General features: G+C 41.1%; 3 protein-coding genes across 7 annotated transcripts; 1 reads left to right on the top strand and 2 right to left on the bottom strand.

Moving 5' to 3' along the window:
• Positions 1-2,156: 2,156 nt before the first annotated feature.
• Positions 2,157-5,115, bottom strand: LOC135625119 (uncharacterized). Of its 4 annotated transcripts, none has more exons than XR_010491907.1 (3): positions 3,580-5,115; positions 3,034-3,080; positions 2,157-2,866 (listed from the first exon to the last, which is right to left on the bottom strand). XR_010491907.1 is itself a non-coding variant. In XM_065129467.1 (3 exons), the coding sequence occupies exons 1-3, from the start codon at positions 4,959-4,961 to the stop codon at positions 2,794-2,796; spliced, it is 462 nt and encodes a 153-aa protein (XP_064985539.1). In that variant the 5' UTR covers positions 4,962-4,997; the 3' UTR covers positions 2,244-2,793. The 4 variants fall into 4 exon arrangements, 1 of the variants encoding a protein (XP_064985539.1); XR_010491906.1 differs by having other exon boundaries at positions 2,157-3,080; positions 3,580-3,646; positions 4,620-4,999; XR_010491905.1 differs by having other exon boundaries at positions 2,244-2,866; positions 2,934-3,080; positions 4,620-4,999.
• Positions 5,116-5,422: 307 nt separating this feature from the next.
• On the top strand, positions 5,423-6,430 carry LOC135625118 (uncharacterized). The gene has a single exon (XM_065129466.1). It carries the CDS (start codon positions 5,501-5,503, stop codon positions 6,302-6,304), a length of 804 nt encoding a protein of 267 aa, XP_064985538.1. The 5' UTR covers positions 5,423-5,500; the 3' UTR covers positions 6,305-6,430.
• A 1,676-nt stretch (positions 6,431-8,106) lies between these two features.
• LOC135625117 (peroxisomal membrane protein PEX14-like) lies at positions 8,107-14,139 on the bottom strand. Of its 2 annotated transcripts, none has more exons than XM_065129465.1 (9): positions 13,956-14,139; positions 12,713-12,939; positions 12,534-12,576; positions 11,437-11,627; positions 11,112-11,295; positions 10,874-11,020; positions 10,285-10,359; positions 10,141-10,208; positions 8,107-8,806 (listed from the first exon to the last, which is right to left on the bottom strand). In XM_065129465.1, exons 1-9 carry the CDS (start codon positions 14,011-14,013, stop codon positions 8,324-8,326), a joined length of 1,476 nt encoding a protein of 491 aa, XP_064985537.1. In that variant the 5' UTR covers positions 14,014-14,139; the 3' UTR covers positions 8,107-8,323. The 2 variants fall into 2 exon arrangements, with proteins under 2 accessions (XP_064985537.1, XP_064985536.1); XM_065129464.1 differs by having other exon boundaries at positions 12,528-12,576; positions 13,956-14,137.
• Between the last annotated feature and the right edge of the window lie 2,083 nt (positions 14,140-16,222).

Here is a 16,222-nt window from a genome sequence, read left to right as displayed (position 1 = left end):
GAGTCGATGGTTTATGGTTCGTGCATAGTCACGCATCATTTTGAGAGTCCACAAAAACTAAAGAGAAAAAGAAAATCATTCCATGGATCGATTCCGGTTACCGCTATGAATATAGAACTCGAGATCCTGAAGGGTTTTGAGGACAAAAGAAAATACTTGTGGCTCTCTTTGTCGTCAGGATGATAGGCGGTGAACGTACGAAAGGTATTCGTACTCGCTGTGATATGGGTCGAGTGGGCCGGCTTTTGAAAATTAAGGTATAGTTGACTGGGCCCAGCTTGGTTTTGACTCAATGGTGCGTGCGAAGAAGACCTTCCTGTTCGTGATGACGGTGGGTGGGGGTGGTGATTGATATTAGATCACTGTACTAGTTAGCATGATCTGGTCATGATTGTCGTCGGATGAGGCGCCGCCGCCGTCACTCAAAACTCATTCAAGCTCAGCGCCGCCACTTATTAGGAGAAGGACTTGCCCTTTGTCGGCAACTACGGGGGATGATGGGTGCATCTATCTACACAGTTCCGAGCGAGACCGACGTCGGCGTCAAATTCGACCATCATGGAATGAAGCCAGACCCGAGTAGGCGATGGAAGGTAACGCCGCCGGTTGAGGAAGAGACGGCGGCGAGGGTGTCGGCGGCGCTGCCGCATGCATGGAGGAGCACGCGGCCGCCACAGATGGGATGAGCCGATGCTTTGAGATTCGTGAATTTTCAAATAATCTCAGATGCTCGTCCAGATCTGGTCACCGTGGGTTATGTTAAGAGCGAGATCATGAAGCGTTTGAGGGCCCGAAAAATCTTTTTGGGGCTATTTTGACGCTAAACTGACGGACGGTAAGTACACGGGGGCGGTCCTTGTATCAACTCGAATAGTGCGACCCAGTGAAGCGTTCTTCCATGGTTCACGGGCTCAAGCACACGGGCCCATTGTAGTTACCCTCTGTCCGCCGACTCTACTGGGGTGGCGCGCGGGAAGACTACGGCGGTGCTTTGAGAGTCGCGAATTCTCATAAATAATCTCAGATGCTCGTCCAGATCCGGTCACCGTAGGTTAAGTTAAGAACGACATCATGAAGCGTTTGAAGGCCCAAAAAAAATATTTTGGGCTATTTTGACGCCAAACTGATATACGGTAAGCACACAGGGAGGTGCTCGTATCAGATCGGAACAAAGTGGCCACTGAAACGTTCATGGGCGCATCTTAGTTACTTATCCTCTGTCCTTCGACTCAATTGTGGCGGCGAGCAGGAAGATGGCGGCGGCGGTGGAGATGGCAGCATCATGAGACAAGGCCAGTGTGGTCATGAAAGAGCACGGGGCGGTCGGGAGCCCGTAGTAGTCAATGCAACATAATGCGGCGGGGGAAAAAGAGGATGGCGACGAGGGTGGTCGATCGTAAGTTAGCACGGTGGGGGAGGAAGAGATCGGCGACGGGGGTGGGGGCAGCGCTGTCGGCGGGCGTGAGGAGCGGGCGGATGTACCGGACATGGGGTTGAGGTGATTCATTGCCGAATAAACACGTGTCAATTTTCGTTACGTCATCCAGTAACTGCAGGTAGGAATAAGAAGCGTTGTCGAAGGGTTTCACACCCCAAAAACAATTTTTTTTGGTTGTTTTGCCGTCGGGCTATTTGACGGTAAGCTCACGAGCCGTACTCGTACCCACAGGACATGGATCGGGCCGCGTCAGTCTTCTTTAAATAGCGAAATCCCATATCTTTGTCCTGCTCGGTTAGGCCCACCCACGGGAATTGGGATTTAATATCCGGCTCGTCCTCGTCCCTGTGCGTCGATCGCGAACTTTCCCGTTCCTTTCTCTCCGACATCATCCAGTATTGGAGGTGGGAACTGCTGTTTCAACAATCTGCGAAATAGGCACTGATCCATTTTCCCTGTCCGATCGATATGGTGCGGACGTCCGCTAAACCGAAACCAAAATCCGACTTGCAGACCCCCAAGACCGAGCATTGATCGAGACTGAAGTCCGGCGTAATTTGACAATCCGAGAGCTCAAGCCAACACGACCGATTAACCCGGTCTACATAACAGCCAAACCACTGTTGATGCACACGGCGCGGCTGCATTTACCTTTTAGTTCGCAGGATCAATCAGGATTGGGTAGAGATCATTCACGCCACAGGCGGTAAAGAATCTCTGGAAGCCAGTATGTCGTATGTTCTTTGCATTTACCTTTTTCTTTTTTTCTAGACAAAAGCATTTCTTCTATGCACATGTTATCACGTCAAGAAGTAATAAAAGTTGCAAACATATGGGATATAGATAACATTTTCTGAGAAATATGCTCGGCTAGACTTGTAATTCTTTTTCTTATTCTGTATGTGATCTGGACTTATCACGTTGGGCCTCATGTCATTCATCATGAGGCGTTCATCGTCTTCACGACTAGCAAATGGTGATTGTGACGCTTGAGAACATGTGTCAAACTTCCACTTGCCAATTATATTGGATTGATCATCACCGTTGTCATCACTGGTCGGTGCCACCACCATCGCAACACTACTACGTCATCAAAATCATCACCACACCATATCATGCATCCAAACCACCCTCGTCATCATTACCATGTCCACATGGGTGAAGGACCTCTCTCTCTATTACTACCAATTGCAAGTGCCATAGTCCTTATCAGCACTTCCATCGAGATCATAAGAGTCAAATTCCTCAATAGGAAGATGCCCAGACACGGACATGTTATCAATCTCCTGTCGCTCTGGTCGCTTGCATTCGACAAAAGATCATCTGCATCCTCGTCTTCTTCAGAGGCCTTTTTTCTATTTAGGCGGAACTTCATCCTCTGCTGGCTCCACGATCACATTACCAATCAGACAGGTGGCCGAAGTCGATCTACATAAAACAACAAATGTTGGTTTCAAATGCTAGAATTCAATATATGAAGTGAACCGTACAAAACCTTTTCAGTTAGTTCATGTCGTCCATTTTAATTATTTTGATAGGTCCTTGAATCTTGTAGCTCAAGGTCATGCCAATTTTTGCAGGGCGAATGGCTGTACCCGTTTTCAGTCTTCAAACAAATTTGAGAACCAAACAAGTCCTGTACCTTCAAAGGTGTGAGAAAAAGTCACATATTAAAGCACATAATAGAGTCTAAAGATGATGATTGTGTTTCTACACGAGTCAATGAGGCCAGGTGCAGTTTTAATTGCAAAGACAATCTCACATCATACGTCTAGCTTGGTTGTTACAGACATTATCAACCAATATAGCATAGTAAAACACAGAAAGTACCAAAACAGCTTGTAGATGAACTGAAAGAACACAGCTAGAGGATAATCAGTTATTGTAAGGAATACGGGAAATATCGTTAGTGTGATGTCAGAACATATAAAGTATATATAGCTGAAAGGACACTAAATTGTTCCCTACTATGATAGTGATGTATACCCATGCAATTTAATGAGTATACGCAAAACCCACAAAGCCTAAAGATAAAAACAGTTATTTGTGGAGTATGACAATTAACATCTTCAATTAAGGCTGGAAGATTACATGATCCCATTTAAAGGGATGTCTCTTAAGTTTTAAGAAACCAAACAAACCTTTATTGCAGCCGCAACTTGAGATCCACCATGCCAATTCCTTCAGCTTTTCCTTTAATTTTGGTATCTTCATAATTTGTCGATATAGTCAGTGAAAGGACAGATCATTCAGAGCGTCACCATTCAAAACAATTTGAACCCGGATAACAGAGTCCAATCTATGGTTGCAAGTAATGGGTGGACATATGCGTAACCAGTACAATCAACTCCCCCCAACTTTCATGGTCTACATTACTATTCACAAAACATGCACAAACTTGTAAGCAATATTGTGTTTACTACAACTATTAAGAACTAACATTCTTTAACATTGTAAGGAGGTGAATAAGAAAGCCCCTATCAGCAATATAATAATCAAGTACCAGCTATCAGAATTATGAGAAAGAATTAAGATTCTATAACAGTGTGATTAAGTGAATAAGAAATCCCCATCATGTGATTGCGTGAACCTAAGAAAGGCTTTTAGGATAGTATGATGCAAGTCATTGATCCATAAGGACTCAATTTCAGTGAAGTCTTTATTTCTTTGTACCAGAGTTTGCGGAGAGGTAAATTCTTTACAGAACAAGAATTTATCCAATATATTTAGTTATAACTATAAGTTTAGCTTAGAATTAGGACAGAAAAAGAATATAGTCTGTATAAGAAACTCATTTCTTGATTTTCAAGAATAGTAAATACATAATTGATTGTATAAAAAATTCCACCGTATGAACTGATCAATCTAGTTACACTGTACCTCTGGGTACGTCTCACTACTCAACTCTATGTAAATCCAAATACGCTAGTCTGCAAATCCATAAGCAAATCTCTATAAAGGTTATCTACATCCCACGAGTTCATTCTCAGCAATAACAATCGCTATGGCAGAAAATCTATCGTAGAATTTAGGCTCAGTAAATATATCATTTTCTTTAATTAAGATCAACATTGAGAAAGATGCATGCCCTCTGTCCCCAGATAATTGGTCTGTACGACAGCCGTTAACCAAATAGCCAAACTCCATTCATCAAGAAGAGGAAAGAAACAAGACAACTCACATAACAACGCGTCCAGTGCAATAAGGTTATCCACCCGACGATGTACCAGTGCCCAGACAGAGCGCTCTCCTTCATCAAAAGAAAATCGGGGAGACCCTTCTTCTTCTTCTTCTTCTCATGTGAGTTCTCGACGGCGGAATCGATTCGCAAGGCATTAGGTTTGAAAGGGGCTTGGAGCCGAGATCTTCTTGGCACCTCCTTTCTCGTCGGAAACAAACGACGAAGAGGGTTGAAGGTGTGGGGATTTGGAGGGCTTGAGCGGTCACAAGGAGAGGAGAAAGAAGTTGGACGGGCGAGGGCGGCAGAGGAGGCGCGATCGGATTGAGGGCTTCGAGATCCCATCTTTCTTTCCCTCTGGGAGAAATGGAATGCGGTTTTAAGCTGTCACGACGGTTATATTTTGAGACTAACCCAAATGGAAGTTTATGATGGGCTGTCCATGGATCGGAAACGGGTTGGGCTAATAGCCCATGAATAGCAACCACACGGACGGCGATCCTTCGTCTGCAGAGAGAAGCTCCGCATGGACGGTTCAACACAACCCACGCGAATCGCCTTGACGTTCTAGAAACCATCGAATGTGCGTGCGTGAGAACAAACGGAAACGCTCGCTGCTTCCGCTTGCGGTCAGCGTCGCCCTCCATTTGCTAAAATCCTTCGATTTCACCTTCCAACCAAATCATCCTCCGTTGATTATTGTGCGATCGAAAGGAGAACCGTCCAGATTCGATTTGATCGACGTATTGTACAATCCTTGGGTGTAGCCGAACACATCGGACGACCATAGGCTCGGTCTGATGGTGATCTGAGCCACCGCTCGCTCTTTATAAACGCCGCGAAATCCCAATCGACGAAGCTAACAACACAGCGAAAGAAGAACGATGACGACGGAACGCCCCGGCAAGCCATCACTCGCTGACTCCCTCGGCTTTGGAAGCCGCGGTTCCGCCGCCGAGGAGGACGTCCCGCCCGGCGACGGCTCCATCCCAGCTGTCCACCATGATCCTGCTCGCCAGATCGAGATACTGGAGGCTGCGGACAAGGACGCCGCCGCCGCAGACGACGACGACGACGACTCCAGCGAGGACTTCGAGTTCGCGTTCGTGGTGAAAGACCCCGAGGCCTTCCCCTCGGTCACCGCCGACGAGATCTTTTCCGGCGGTCGGATCATCCCCGCCTACCCCGTCTTCAACCTCGCCTCCTCCGACGCGGGGGAGACGGTAGCGGCAGCAGACGCGACGGATGTGGCCGAACAGATTCCCCTCCGACAGCTCCTGATCGAGGAGAGGGTGGCACGGTCAGCGTCCTCGTCGTCGCAGCCGGAGGATGCCGGAGAGGACTGCGTGTTAGCGCCGGACCGGTGCAAGAAGAGCGCCTCCACTGGGTCATCTCTGCGTTGGCGGCTCAGGGACCTGATGGTCGGCCGGAGCCACAGCGACGGGAAGGAGAAGTTCGTGTTCCTCGAGACGGCGTCCGGCCCTAAGGCGACGGCAGGGAAGGGGGCGAAGAAAGCGGGGCGGGTGACGGAGACGGATGTGGTCACCGCCCCCAGGGGCTACTACGGAAAGGGGTCAGGCGAGAAGGCGGTGAAGGGACCGCGACGGTCGTTCTTACCGTACCGGCAAGAGCTCTTCGGGCTGTTCGCTCCAGTCAACGGCCTCCGCCGGTCACATCACCCCTTCTAATCAAAATATTTTCGGCTCCAATAATTCCTCATTTTGTCCGTAATTATTCTGTCGTAACAATTTAAGGTGGTGGGTTGTTCTCTCTGTAAATTTTTTGTATGATTAGATATATATTTTTCACTCAAATATATTCTCCTCGTGGAAGTGTAATGAGTTGGATTGGTTTGGAATCAGAAGATTCTGTAATTAGCGCATGCATGATGATTGAGGCTTATAGTATTAATCGCCGGACGGAATGAAGAGCGATGGTGTTGCCGAATGAATCGTTCGATGGAAACACAAGCACATGGGAAGAAGCCCCGCAAAGGATTCGGTCTTAGTTCGGCGTCTATGATGATGGGAAGACTGGGTCTTGGTCTGGAGTCGACATTCACATGCCCTCTCCTTCCAGGAAGCAGCTAAAAAGTAGCAATGTGTTTTCCTTCCTTCACATTAATTCTCCTCGTTTCTTGTGGAATCGTGTGACTCACTATATCGAACCGCATTGCCGACTCGGAGGGAGCGAGCTTTCCTTCCCTTGTCCGCGAGTGCTCTTTGGGTGAGCATCCCATCGGTGATTAATCAAGTCCCGAATGGATGGGCGTGACTGCGACACCACCCCAACCAACAAGTCTTTTTAATGATATATATACATATATATATATATATATATATATATGTATATGTATAAATGATATTGGTCTTTGTCTTTGTTTTCGCTGGCCGGATACAGCAGCAACCGAGTGCGTGTGGGTGGAAAACAACAAAGCCAAAGCAATTTACTTTTGCAAGGTCTTCAGGAGAACCTGTCCAAGTCAAACACCTTCCAAGAAGCTTCCAGTTGAAGATGAATCAGCTGATGGTGTTGGAAGATGTCACTATCATCTTATTCAACGTGAAGACCTTGAGGGTATCCAGAACAATTGAGCCAAGTCAAGCAATGCGCATGGCTAAATCCAACAAATAATTGGGAAATGGTTTTGTCAGTATGGTGACTTATCTCCCAGCTGAATGAATCGTTCGACGCAGCTGTGGCGGTGGCTTATCTCCCATGTTAATGAATGCCTCGCCTGTGGATAAGGCCATCATTCTGTGGATGGGGTTAGAATGAATAAAGAATGATGGTTAGCATAGGTTAGATGCCAAGGAAAAGGGTGGGTTCATCGAGATGAAGAAGAAAAGTAATATGTATATATATATATATATATATATATATATATATATATATATATATATATATATATATATATATATATATATGTACTTATTCTTTTAAAACGCTCGAGGAGCGTTTGAATACTTGACTTATAAAAATAAAATCCAGATGTACTTCTATTATTATTAATTAAAAAAAATATTGAAAGAAAGTTCCATTTTAATGCTTGTATTAGATGAATACAATATTAGCTTGTACTAGGTTTTTTTTTTTTTCTCAAACGAAAAAGAAAATTACAACGCTAGTTACTATCAAACCACTGGCCTATACATTAGGATGACTCATTTTATGGTCATTGTCTTGTTGCTCAGATCGTACTACATGTAGCAGCTTATTTTCATAAAACCACCATTAAATAACAAAGCTTCTCATTTTAATCAGACGAGCGTATTGTTTTAAATAATTTACAGAAAAACAACCAGTTTGCTTATCAGAAACCCTAGTACAAATGAACAATTTCCATAACAAAAAAGATTGTGGCATAATCAAAGAAAAGTTCATCGCCGGGTCAAACGTGTGCAATACAAACAAATGATCATCTACTTTTTTGGGTGAAAAAGAGAGACTTCTCATAGATCATTTTATGAGAAATACTATGCATCAGCGGTAACGGAACAGCAATTTATTTATTTATTTTTTACAATTTTATCATACTATCTCTGAGTGTTGATATATCCCCCAAGAGTCGTTCTAAAACTGAAATGATATGAGCTTAGACCAGCTTAGCACAGTGCAATGGATGAGGAACGAGGATTTTAACTAATCATCACCAATATTTTATTTTCCCTCATATGTTCTATCTTTTTTTTCCGAGATTTGACATTTCAGTTGATCTCAATGCCCGCTGACTTTTCTTCTTGTATTTCAATCTGACTGGTACTTAAAGCCATGCTACCTGAGTTCTCTGCCTCGGCAACGGAATCAGTTCTCATTTCCCTTTCTTTTCCATCATCAGAGCTTGCAACCGACTGTTCATCCCCAGATTGCTGCTTCTGAACAGGTGGTTTTGGGCGTCGAATGGCATCTGCAGCTTCTGGCAAAACAACAGCTGGTGGCTGCGGTGGTACCCATCCCCGCTGCTGGGGCCTTTCATCGAACTGCTTCCTCTCCTCCCCTTCAGTTTCTATTTCAGTTATTTTTGTGCTCTTCTTTGACCACTGAGGCTCTGGAGTATCATAATGATTTCCTGTCATCCCAGAAGAGGGACCATAGCTCTCTACTGTTTTTGAACCCAACCTTTCATCGCTGGTATGAGACTGCTGAGAATAGCTGGGTCTTTGCTGAGAGTGCTGAGCAGCTTGCCATGGCTGTTAAGCGCAGGACATCAATAAACATAAAGATCAAAAGGAGCAGCACAGGAAACCACATATAACACACATCCAATAAGAACGAACAATACTGATACGGTCAAAAGGTATGACATAGGAATTTACACAAGATCGTCAACCGTGGAGAACCATAAAAGCAACACCTAAGTTGGTAAAAAAATTATCATTCTAGAAGATTGACAGGTCAGTTTCTAGACAAAGTTTTGGTCTGCATTGGAAGAAATTATATTGGTTTCTTATCATTAATAAAATGGCCCAAACCAATGGATGATAACTTGTAACTAAACGCATTCCATGATGTTGTACTATAAAAGAAGATAAACCGTGGGAGGTTTCTCTGCTCATAATTCCCTAGCCATTCACTACAAAATAAGTATTTAAATTCAACAGCGTACAGAGATTGTTATAAATAATTAATTAATGGCAAAAATAAAAGTTATTTCACGTGCAATATAATTTAAATTAAATGCAAATATCCACACGGAAAAGATGAAGCTGAGGTAATAAGACAAGACTAAAATCAAAAAGATATTATGTCAAAACAGGGCGGCAGCTTGGTTGGGTTTAAACCAATCCAATCATCAGACTGGGTTTTGTGAAACTAGGGTTGGGCAATCTCAACCCAACATTATCTCAAGATTGATTAGGATTGACCCACAACACAACCCAATTCAACCAAATTTAGACTGACAAACTCAAACCTAACCAATTTAGCAATATGTGATTATGCTATCTGTAACTTCAAGTTCTGTTTATTACCAAATTTATTTACCCTCATATTTTTTATCTGGTAAAACTCACAGCCTAACCCTCCACAACCAGACCCAACCTGTCATGGGTCAAAGATGACCTCCAACTCAGCAAAACCAGGCTAGGTTGGACCTCTTTGTCTGAAGTACCAGTATGTTCTGGTAGCAAAGAATTGTCAGTCAAGGTTTTACCATGGTAGTCTTACACACCTAAAGCGGAAACAACATTCATCATCATTAGAAAAATCCTTAAAATGACAAAATTATAATAAAAATAATCCATTTATCACTTATTGTGATAAAAAGTTTAAAAGGAAAAAATAAGAACTGGTTCATACTGTTATCACTTATCTATTTATTTTGGCTCACAGATATCTGCACCATATTACTAAAAGCTATGAGCTATCAATCTTATCCCAAGAGAATGCATAATAAATAGATCATAAATTGATAAAATCCCAGATAAATCTAAAGATCCTAACATAAATGGCAGTGAAAAGAAGTTTTTAAAAGTGAACCTCCTTGCAGTTACATTATCATCGCAATCATGATAAAGTCACATACCTCAGTGTATGAGTTGTGATTGGGTACATACAAAGAATCCATAAATGCAGGTGATGATTGAGACCTCACTGTCAAAAGGCACGAATGAGATAAAATGACATGACTAAGGAACAAATTCTTAAGGGAAAAGTCATAAATAATAACCTTCTCCAAAGTTTGTATTTGATGTGTCACCAAATTTAACATGTTGAGAAGTTCTCCATGCATTGTTAACTGAGCCTGAACAAAGGACAGACATGAGCAGCGTTGAGTCAGGCACTAGAACAGATCAAATCCAGTTCACTGTATTCATCATTATCTATTTTCTAAATTAGATGTATAACGAGTAGCAATAACAAATATTCGTTACCTTTCTATATGATGGTTGATTCATATATTACAATCTTCGCAAGAAAATAAACTTACCAGGTTCACGAATTTATCATGGCTGGCATACCTGTTGTTGATTTACAAGGTCATGCTAGACACATACTATCTTTTCAGCAAATGCGTGTTGCCTCTTATTTGCAATTAAGATTAGTATCTTAAAGCCATGATAAACAAATACACTTAAGTAACCACATGAAATTATCTATAGATGAACATACTAATGAAATATGACCAAAAATGACTCGGCAATTATTAGTTTGAGATAACAAAGTCATGCATGTCATGACCCACATTGAGGCCATTCAACATGGGCAAGATATCATCAAGAAAGATGAGATTGAGGGCGTCCATTTGATCAACTTACCATTCCCATTTGTAGAATGGATATTTTCTTGAACCAGCTTGTATTCATCCCTTCTGCTTTCCAATCTACGAATAGCATCACCCATGGATTTCATCTCCTTAACTTGAACATCTAGTGCGCCCATGAAAGCCTCAAAATACTTTCTCTCTGATGAAAAAAACCAATAAAAAAACAAAAACAAAATACAGATGGCAAGAAACCAACAATTATTATTATGTGAAAAAGAATATAAATCTACCTTCACTTTTTGTGCCTAGCAATTCTTGACTTGCTTTAGCAACAGTGGCAGCAGCTGCGGCAGCTGTTTTTGCAGCTTCTGCTGCTTCTTCAGCCAGTTTTGAGTCCAGCTTATCCTCCCCAGATTCACTCTCTTCTTCTACAACCTTCCTGATCCATGCTTTCAACCTAGGGACAACCATTTTCTGCAAAATAGATATGCAAGAAGAGAAACTGTATCAGGCTATATCCTAACAAAATCATGAATGTATAAAGTTAAGAACAAATAGGTTAACATTTTGCACAATCATCAAAGTCCGCAAGGTATGGAAAAGGACCAGAAGTACCTTGAAAAGAAGAGCAGTACCAACCCCTGAAGAAGCAAGAACCCCTGCTGCAAGAAGTGCATGAGACCAACGAAACTTTGGCAGCTGCTGGGTTGGAGCCACGGAAACTATGTTGGCAGGAGCAGCTGCTGGTTGAGGAGTTTGTACCAGATCTTGGTGCTGCATGGTGGTGGATGATTTCTGCTGCATAGCTGTTGCACTCATTGCACATCAAACACTGATTAGTAAGGTGGGAAGATATAGGAAGTAGCCTGATATTGACATATTATGGAGTTAAGAAAAATGGATTCTCTCCAATACACAAGGTAACAACAAGCGTTACGAGAAATGTAGAGATTGATTGCAAAGGCTGCCCAATTTCTTAATGGAAAGCCTAGAATATATTAGAAATACTAATACAATTTGATATGCCTTGTTAGTTAGTTAAACAAAGAAAGATATGTTATTCCCATAGATGTAGATAGAGTGGTTAGATCTTGGAAGATAGAACTTTGAAACTGTGTATGATATACTCTTCACTGCAAGTCAAATATTCAAGTAAGCATAATCGTAGCCCCACAACGGAAGAAACATGATCATTTTAGCAAGTCCAGAAGACAATGAATTATTGCTCCATCTTCAAAAAAAAAAAATCACAATTTCACATTAGATGGATTTAAGGCAGCAGTTTGATTTAACTTGTGTCCTCTAAATCCTATTCTGTATATTATCATCCATCCTAAAGCTTTAATTGTCAAATTGATGACCTTCTGCCTCTTAATAATCTTCTAGGAATAATTAATTCCATTACAACAACTATCTAGAGCAACAGATCGGATGTTGCTGTTATATAGATTTGAACTATAAGGTGCATTTAAAAAGAAAATCACCGTTGAAGTATCATGGGTACTAAGGTAAAATAAATCAACCAAATGAAGAATAGAAAGTTGGATAAATTCAGCTGTCCAAAAGTGGATAAAACAAAAGGCAATTGGGTTGGAAAACAAATATCAGACACAAAACAAAAGCTTGATAGGCAAGAATTTCGACAATCCATTGCCTGGGCAGAAAGAAACAGTTGATGTCAAAAGGCTGCTGCGAAGATATATTACCAGGACCTGTAGTGTAAGCTTCACCGGTTGCAGCATTTGAAGGTGGGTCCTGAAATACACACGAAGCATCCAACTTTTGCATTAGAACAACAAAAAGAAGAGCCAAAGTCATAAAAAAAATGGCACAAGTGAAAGTGCAATGTCATTGTCAATTGATATACATATGCATATTTTAAATCTCTTACAGGCACACGACGAAAGGCTTCATCTATTTCCTCCTTGGTTAGGCCTTTCTTTTCAAGAAAAGAACGCCGGTGGACAACTGGCGAACTCCTAACTTTTGGGTGTGATAGAAACTTAACAGCATTTTGCACTTGGTCTTCCCTCAACAATGGCTTTCCCAAGAATTCATTGGCAGCATCCATCTTGGCATCACTCCCATCCCCACCAATTAGTTTTTCTGTCTCAGAACCTGCAAGTAGAATACACGCCAAACTCAGGAATCATGCTATCCGCCAAGATATGCATCCTCCACATGCTGTGAAAGAAAATAGTTGTTGGACTGTGTAGATCACCAACAACCAAAAGGTGTGTAGCACACCAATGTTACAACAGCATAACAAGGAAGACCACCTAACGCATCATCATATGTTTTGATAGCAAAATGTGTCTATCATATAAAATGAATAATCATAAACACAGACACAAAGGACGTGACACGTATGTAACATACTACAATATAAATACTTAAATGCAATATCTGAGGGTTTTGTTTATCAGTTCATGGGAGTTTTGACTTCGAAACGAAGCCAATCTTTCCATTTCCCAATTTCCTTCATGCTGATCCAAAGAATGGGAAATTTGTCAAGAAATAGTCCCTGCTGCTGATATCTGACTTTTTTGCTGGTTAGACAGCCTATGCTGGTGAAAAGATACAACAGTATCAACAGCGAGAGGAATCCATAATGTCCCAACTGTTTGGTGTCGACCCATAAAAACCCAAAAACCTTCGATCTAAACCTACTATGCCAAAGGGTTCAGTCAATCAGAAAAACCTTCGACCTTTAATCCCGTATAACCGATAGTTTTCCCCTAGCCCTAACAAACTTAAACTCTTTCTCCTGAACTCGGAATCGGAATCGGCGAAAAGTTAGCAACGATACATCATCCAAAGGCCAAGTTCACGTCTCAAACTATCAATTAAACCATTTGAATCCCACAAAAAATAACTTCCGAAGAACCTAATCATAGAAGACGGTCCCCCAACCATCCAATCCAAGAGGTCGCAATTTCTTCTCCACTGATATAAGAACCGCCAATCAAATCCAGCAACATAATCGCCAAAAATCCGTACTTAATCTGTCGGTGGCCGATTGATGTTCGCATCAACTGAGCAATATTCCGATCACCAATAAAATGGAAGTAAAAGAGAACGGGAGGAAATTTAAAAAGAAGGGAAGAATCGATGTCGGAAGCCCGAGTTACTACCCGGATTTGGAGAACCCTCGACGGAAGGGGGCGAAGGAGTTGGGGATTGGTTCGCCATGGCCGGTGTGGACGTCTGCTCGCGTCGGCGTTTGGCGTGGTCTTCAGCGACCACACGAGAAATAGACGACTAAAGGGAGGCGAAGGATAAGATATATTGATGTATACTTCAGACTGCCATGAGATGTCAGGGAAATTGGCTTTTGGTGATGCGAACACCGATGCACGCGTCGCAATAAAAATATAGGAAAGTTGCGAAGATCCCTAAAAACCGTCCTGCGACTCTCAAATTTCATAAATACCATTTTGTTATTTCGAATGATAATTTAGATCACACTAAATTAATTTCGACTCCTAATAACTTTCTTTGACATCTCGTAATGTCATTGATTCTGATTAATGGAAGATTTTGTATGGCCTTCCTGGAATGTGATATTTATCTCGTTATTTTGTTGCTTGCCTGTAATCCTGGGTGTCAATATATCATATTTAATTTATTCTGGTATTTATGGTTTCGATATATTTAGACATCTCTTCCGAATAACAAATTTTTATTATTTGTGTGAGAGGATTATTATATTACATGGGGCAAATTAGGATTACATTTCACATCAATTGTTTTTTTTTTTGTCAAGATTCCTATTCATAATTTTTTATGATTAAAAATTTATAACATTCCTAAGACATTCTTTGAATGCTCTCGTAAGTTTTTTTTTTTCTTCTTCTCTAATGAATTAAGAATGATATAGAATATGATGAATCACGTCGACCGAATATAAATATCTTTTTTTCTTTTTTTCTTTATGCTCATCGAGCGATAATAATATGGATGGCGTCATATGGTAGAGTGATATCGATGGAGCTACGGTTTCAATGGATGGAATAAAGATATGATTGATAAATAAATAATTATAAATAGTAAAATATAATTTTTTTTTTTTAGGGAGTGCTAATAGTAATATTTTTTATAAGTTCTCTAAAAAAATCCTAAGTTTTCACTTTTACCTATGGAATGTCCCCTTTTTATATTATTTTCTTAGTATATTTTTTTCTTAAAGACAAATTATCTATAACCTTCGTCTCATCAATCGTTACCTCCACCTAGTCGTGGTTCCCCTCGCCTTTTCAGCATTGTGAGTTGTCTCCACCACTGTGAGGCTCTTATTGTTGTCCTCGTTACCTCTATCTTTTCTTGTGACCATCATCTTTATTTGTGAGGCTCTTCCATATAAGCTCCTAACCTTGTCCTTATGAAGTCTCTATCTTGGGTGCTTACTACTCTTCTCATTATTTTCTTTATTATCCTTCCTCCAAAGAACATGAAGGAGGATAAATAAGATGGCCACCAGTGGTATGAGACCATGGGATGAAAGTAGTAAGAAGTTAGAGAATGGAGGATGAGCCTATAGACATCACAAATAATTATAAGGAGACGATAGCTAACCTCATCCCCTCACATGCCCCCAAAGCCTCCCTATGGGAGCTTCGTAGGGGTGGAGCTGGGCCGGACGTAGAGGGGCCTCACAGATGAAGGTGACATGAGCAACACTAAGAATCGATATTATAGAAGCTACTAGTAGCATGGCATAGCGAATGGAGGGATGGACGTCGGCTATGAGTAATTTTATCTTTAAGAAAATAAAAAATCAAGAGCATTCAAAACTTGAAGATAAAAAAAATATATTATTTTTTAACCTATAATTAGTGAAAAATAGTTCCCATGAATTCAAACATAAAGAAATATGAGTTAATATGTTAGTTGAAGTACAGGAAAAAACAATTGGTGGCATGGTAAAAATATTTTAGTCTAATATATTAAAATGATGTTTATACACGAGAAACAAAGTATTGAAAAGTTTTAAAATTTTATAATTAATAAATATCTGTCTTACTATAATATACTGGATCGAAAATAATTAATTTTTTAATCCAAGCATATTAGGAATTCGATCTTTGTTCATCCAAAGCTAATTGTAAATTTTATTTCGTTGGTTTTCAAGCTCAAGAGTATTAACATAAATCCTATTCGTGCATTGTCATCCTACAATCAAGCATGAGTCGAGTTGGCATCTTGTGTGACGTGTCCAGGTATGTGAGGTTTCAGCGAGCCTTACGTCCGTATGCAATACTCACGTCATCTAAGTCTATTCTACATAGACAAACAATAATAGTCTGGATTCAATAAGAAATGAGGATCCGATCCAATAAACTCCATTTCTAGACGATGATCCAATTACGTACGAACGTAGAGTTGTAAGAAGTATCAATAT

This window comes from Musa acuminata, chromosome BXJ2-10 (genome assembly GCF_036884655.1).
Source record: "Musa acuminata AAA Group cultivar baxijiao chromosome BXJ2-10, Cavendish_Baxijiao_AAA, whole genome shotgun sequence".
In the NCBI taxonomy this organism is placed as follows: domain Eukaryota; kingdom Viridiplantae; phylum Streptophyta; class Magnoliopsida; order Zingiberales; family Musaceae; genus Musa; species Musa acuminata.
This window is presented reverse-complemented; position numbering and strand designations above follow the sequence as displayed.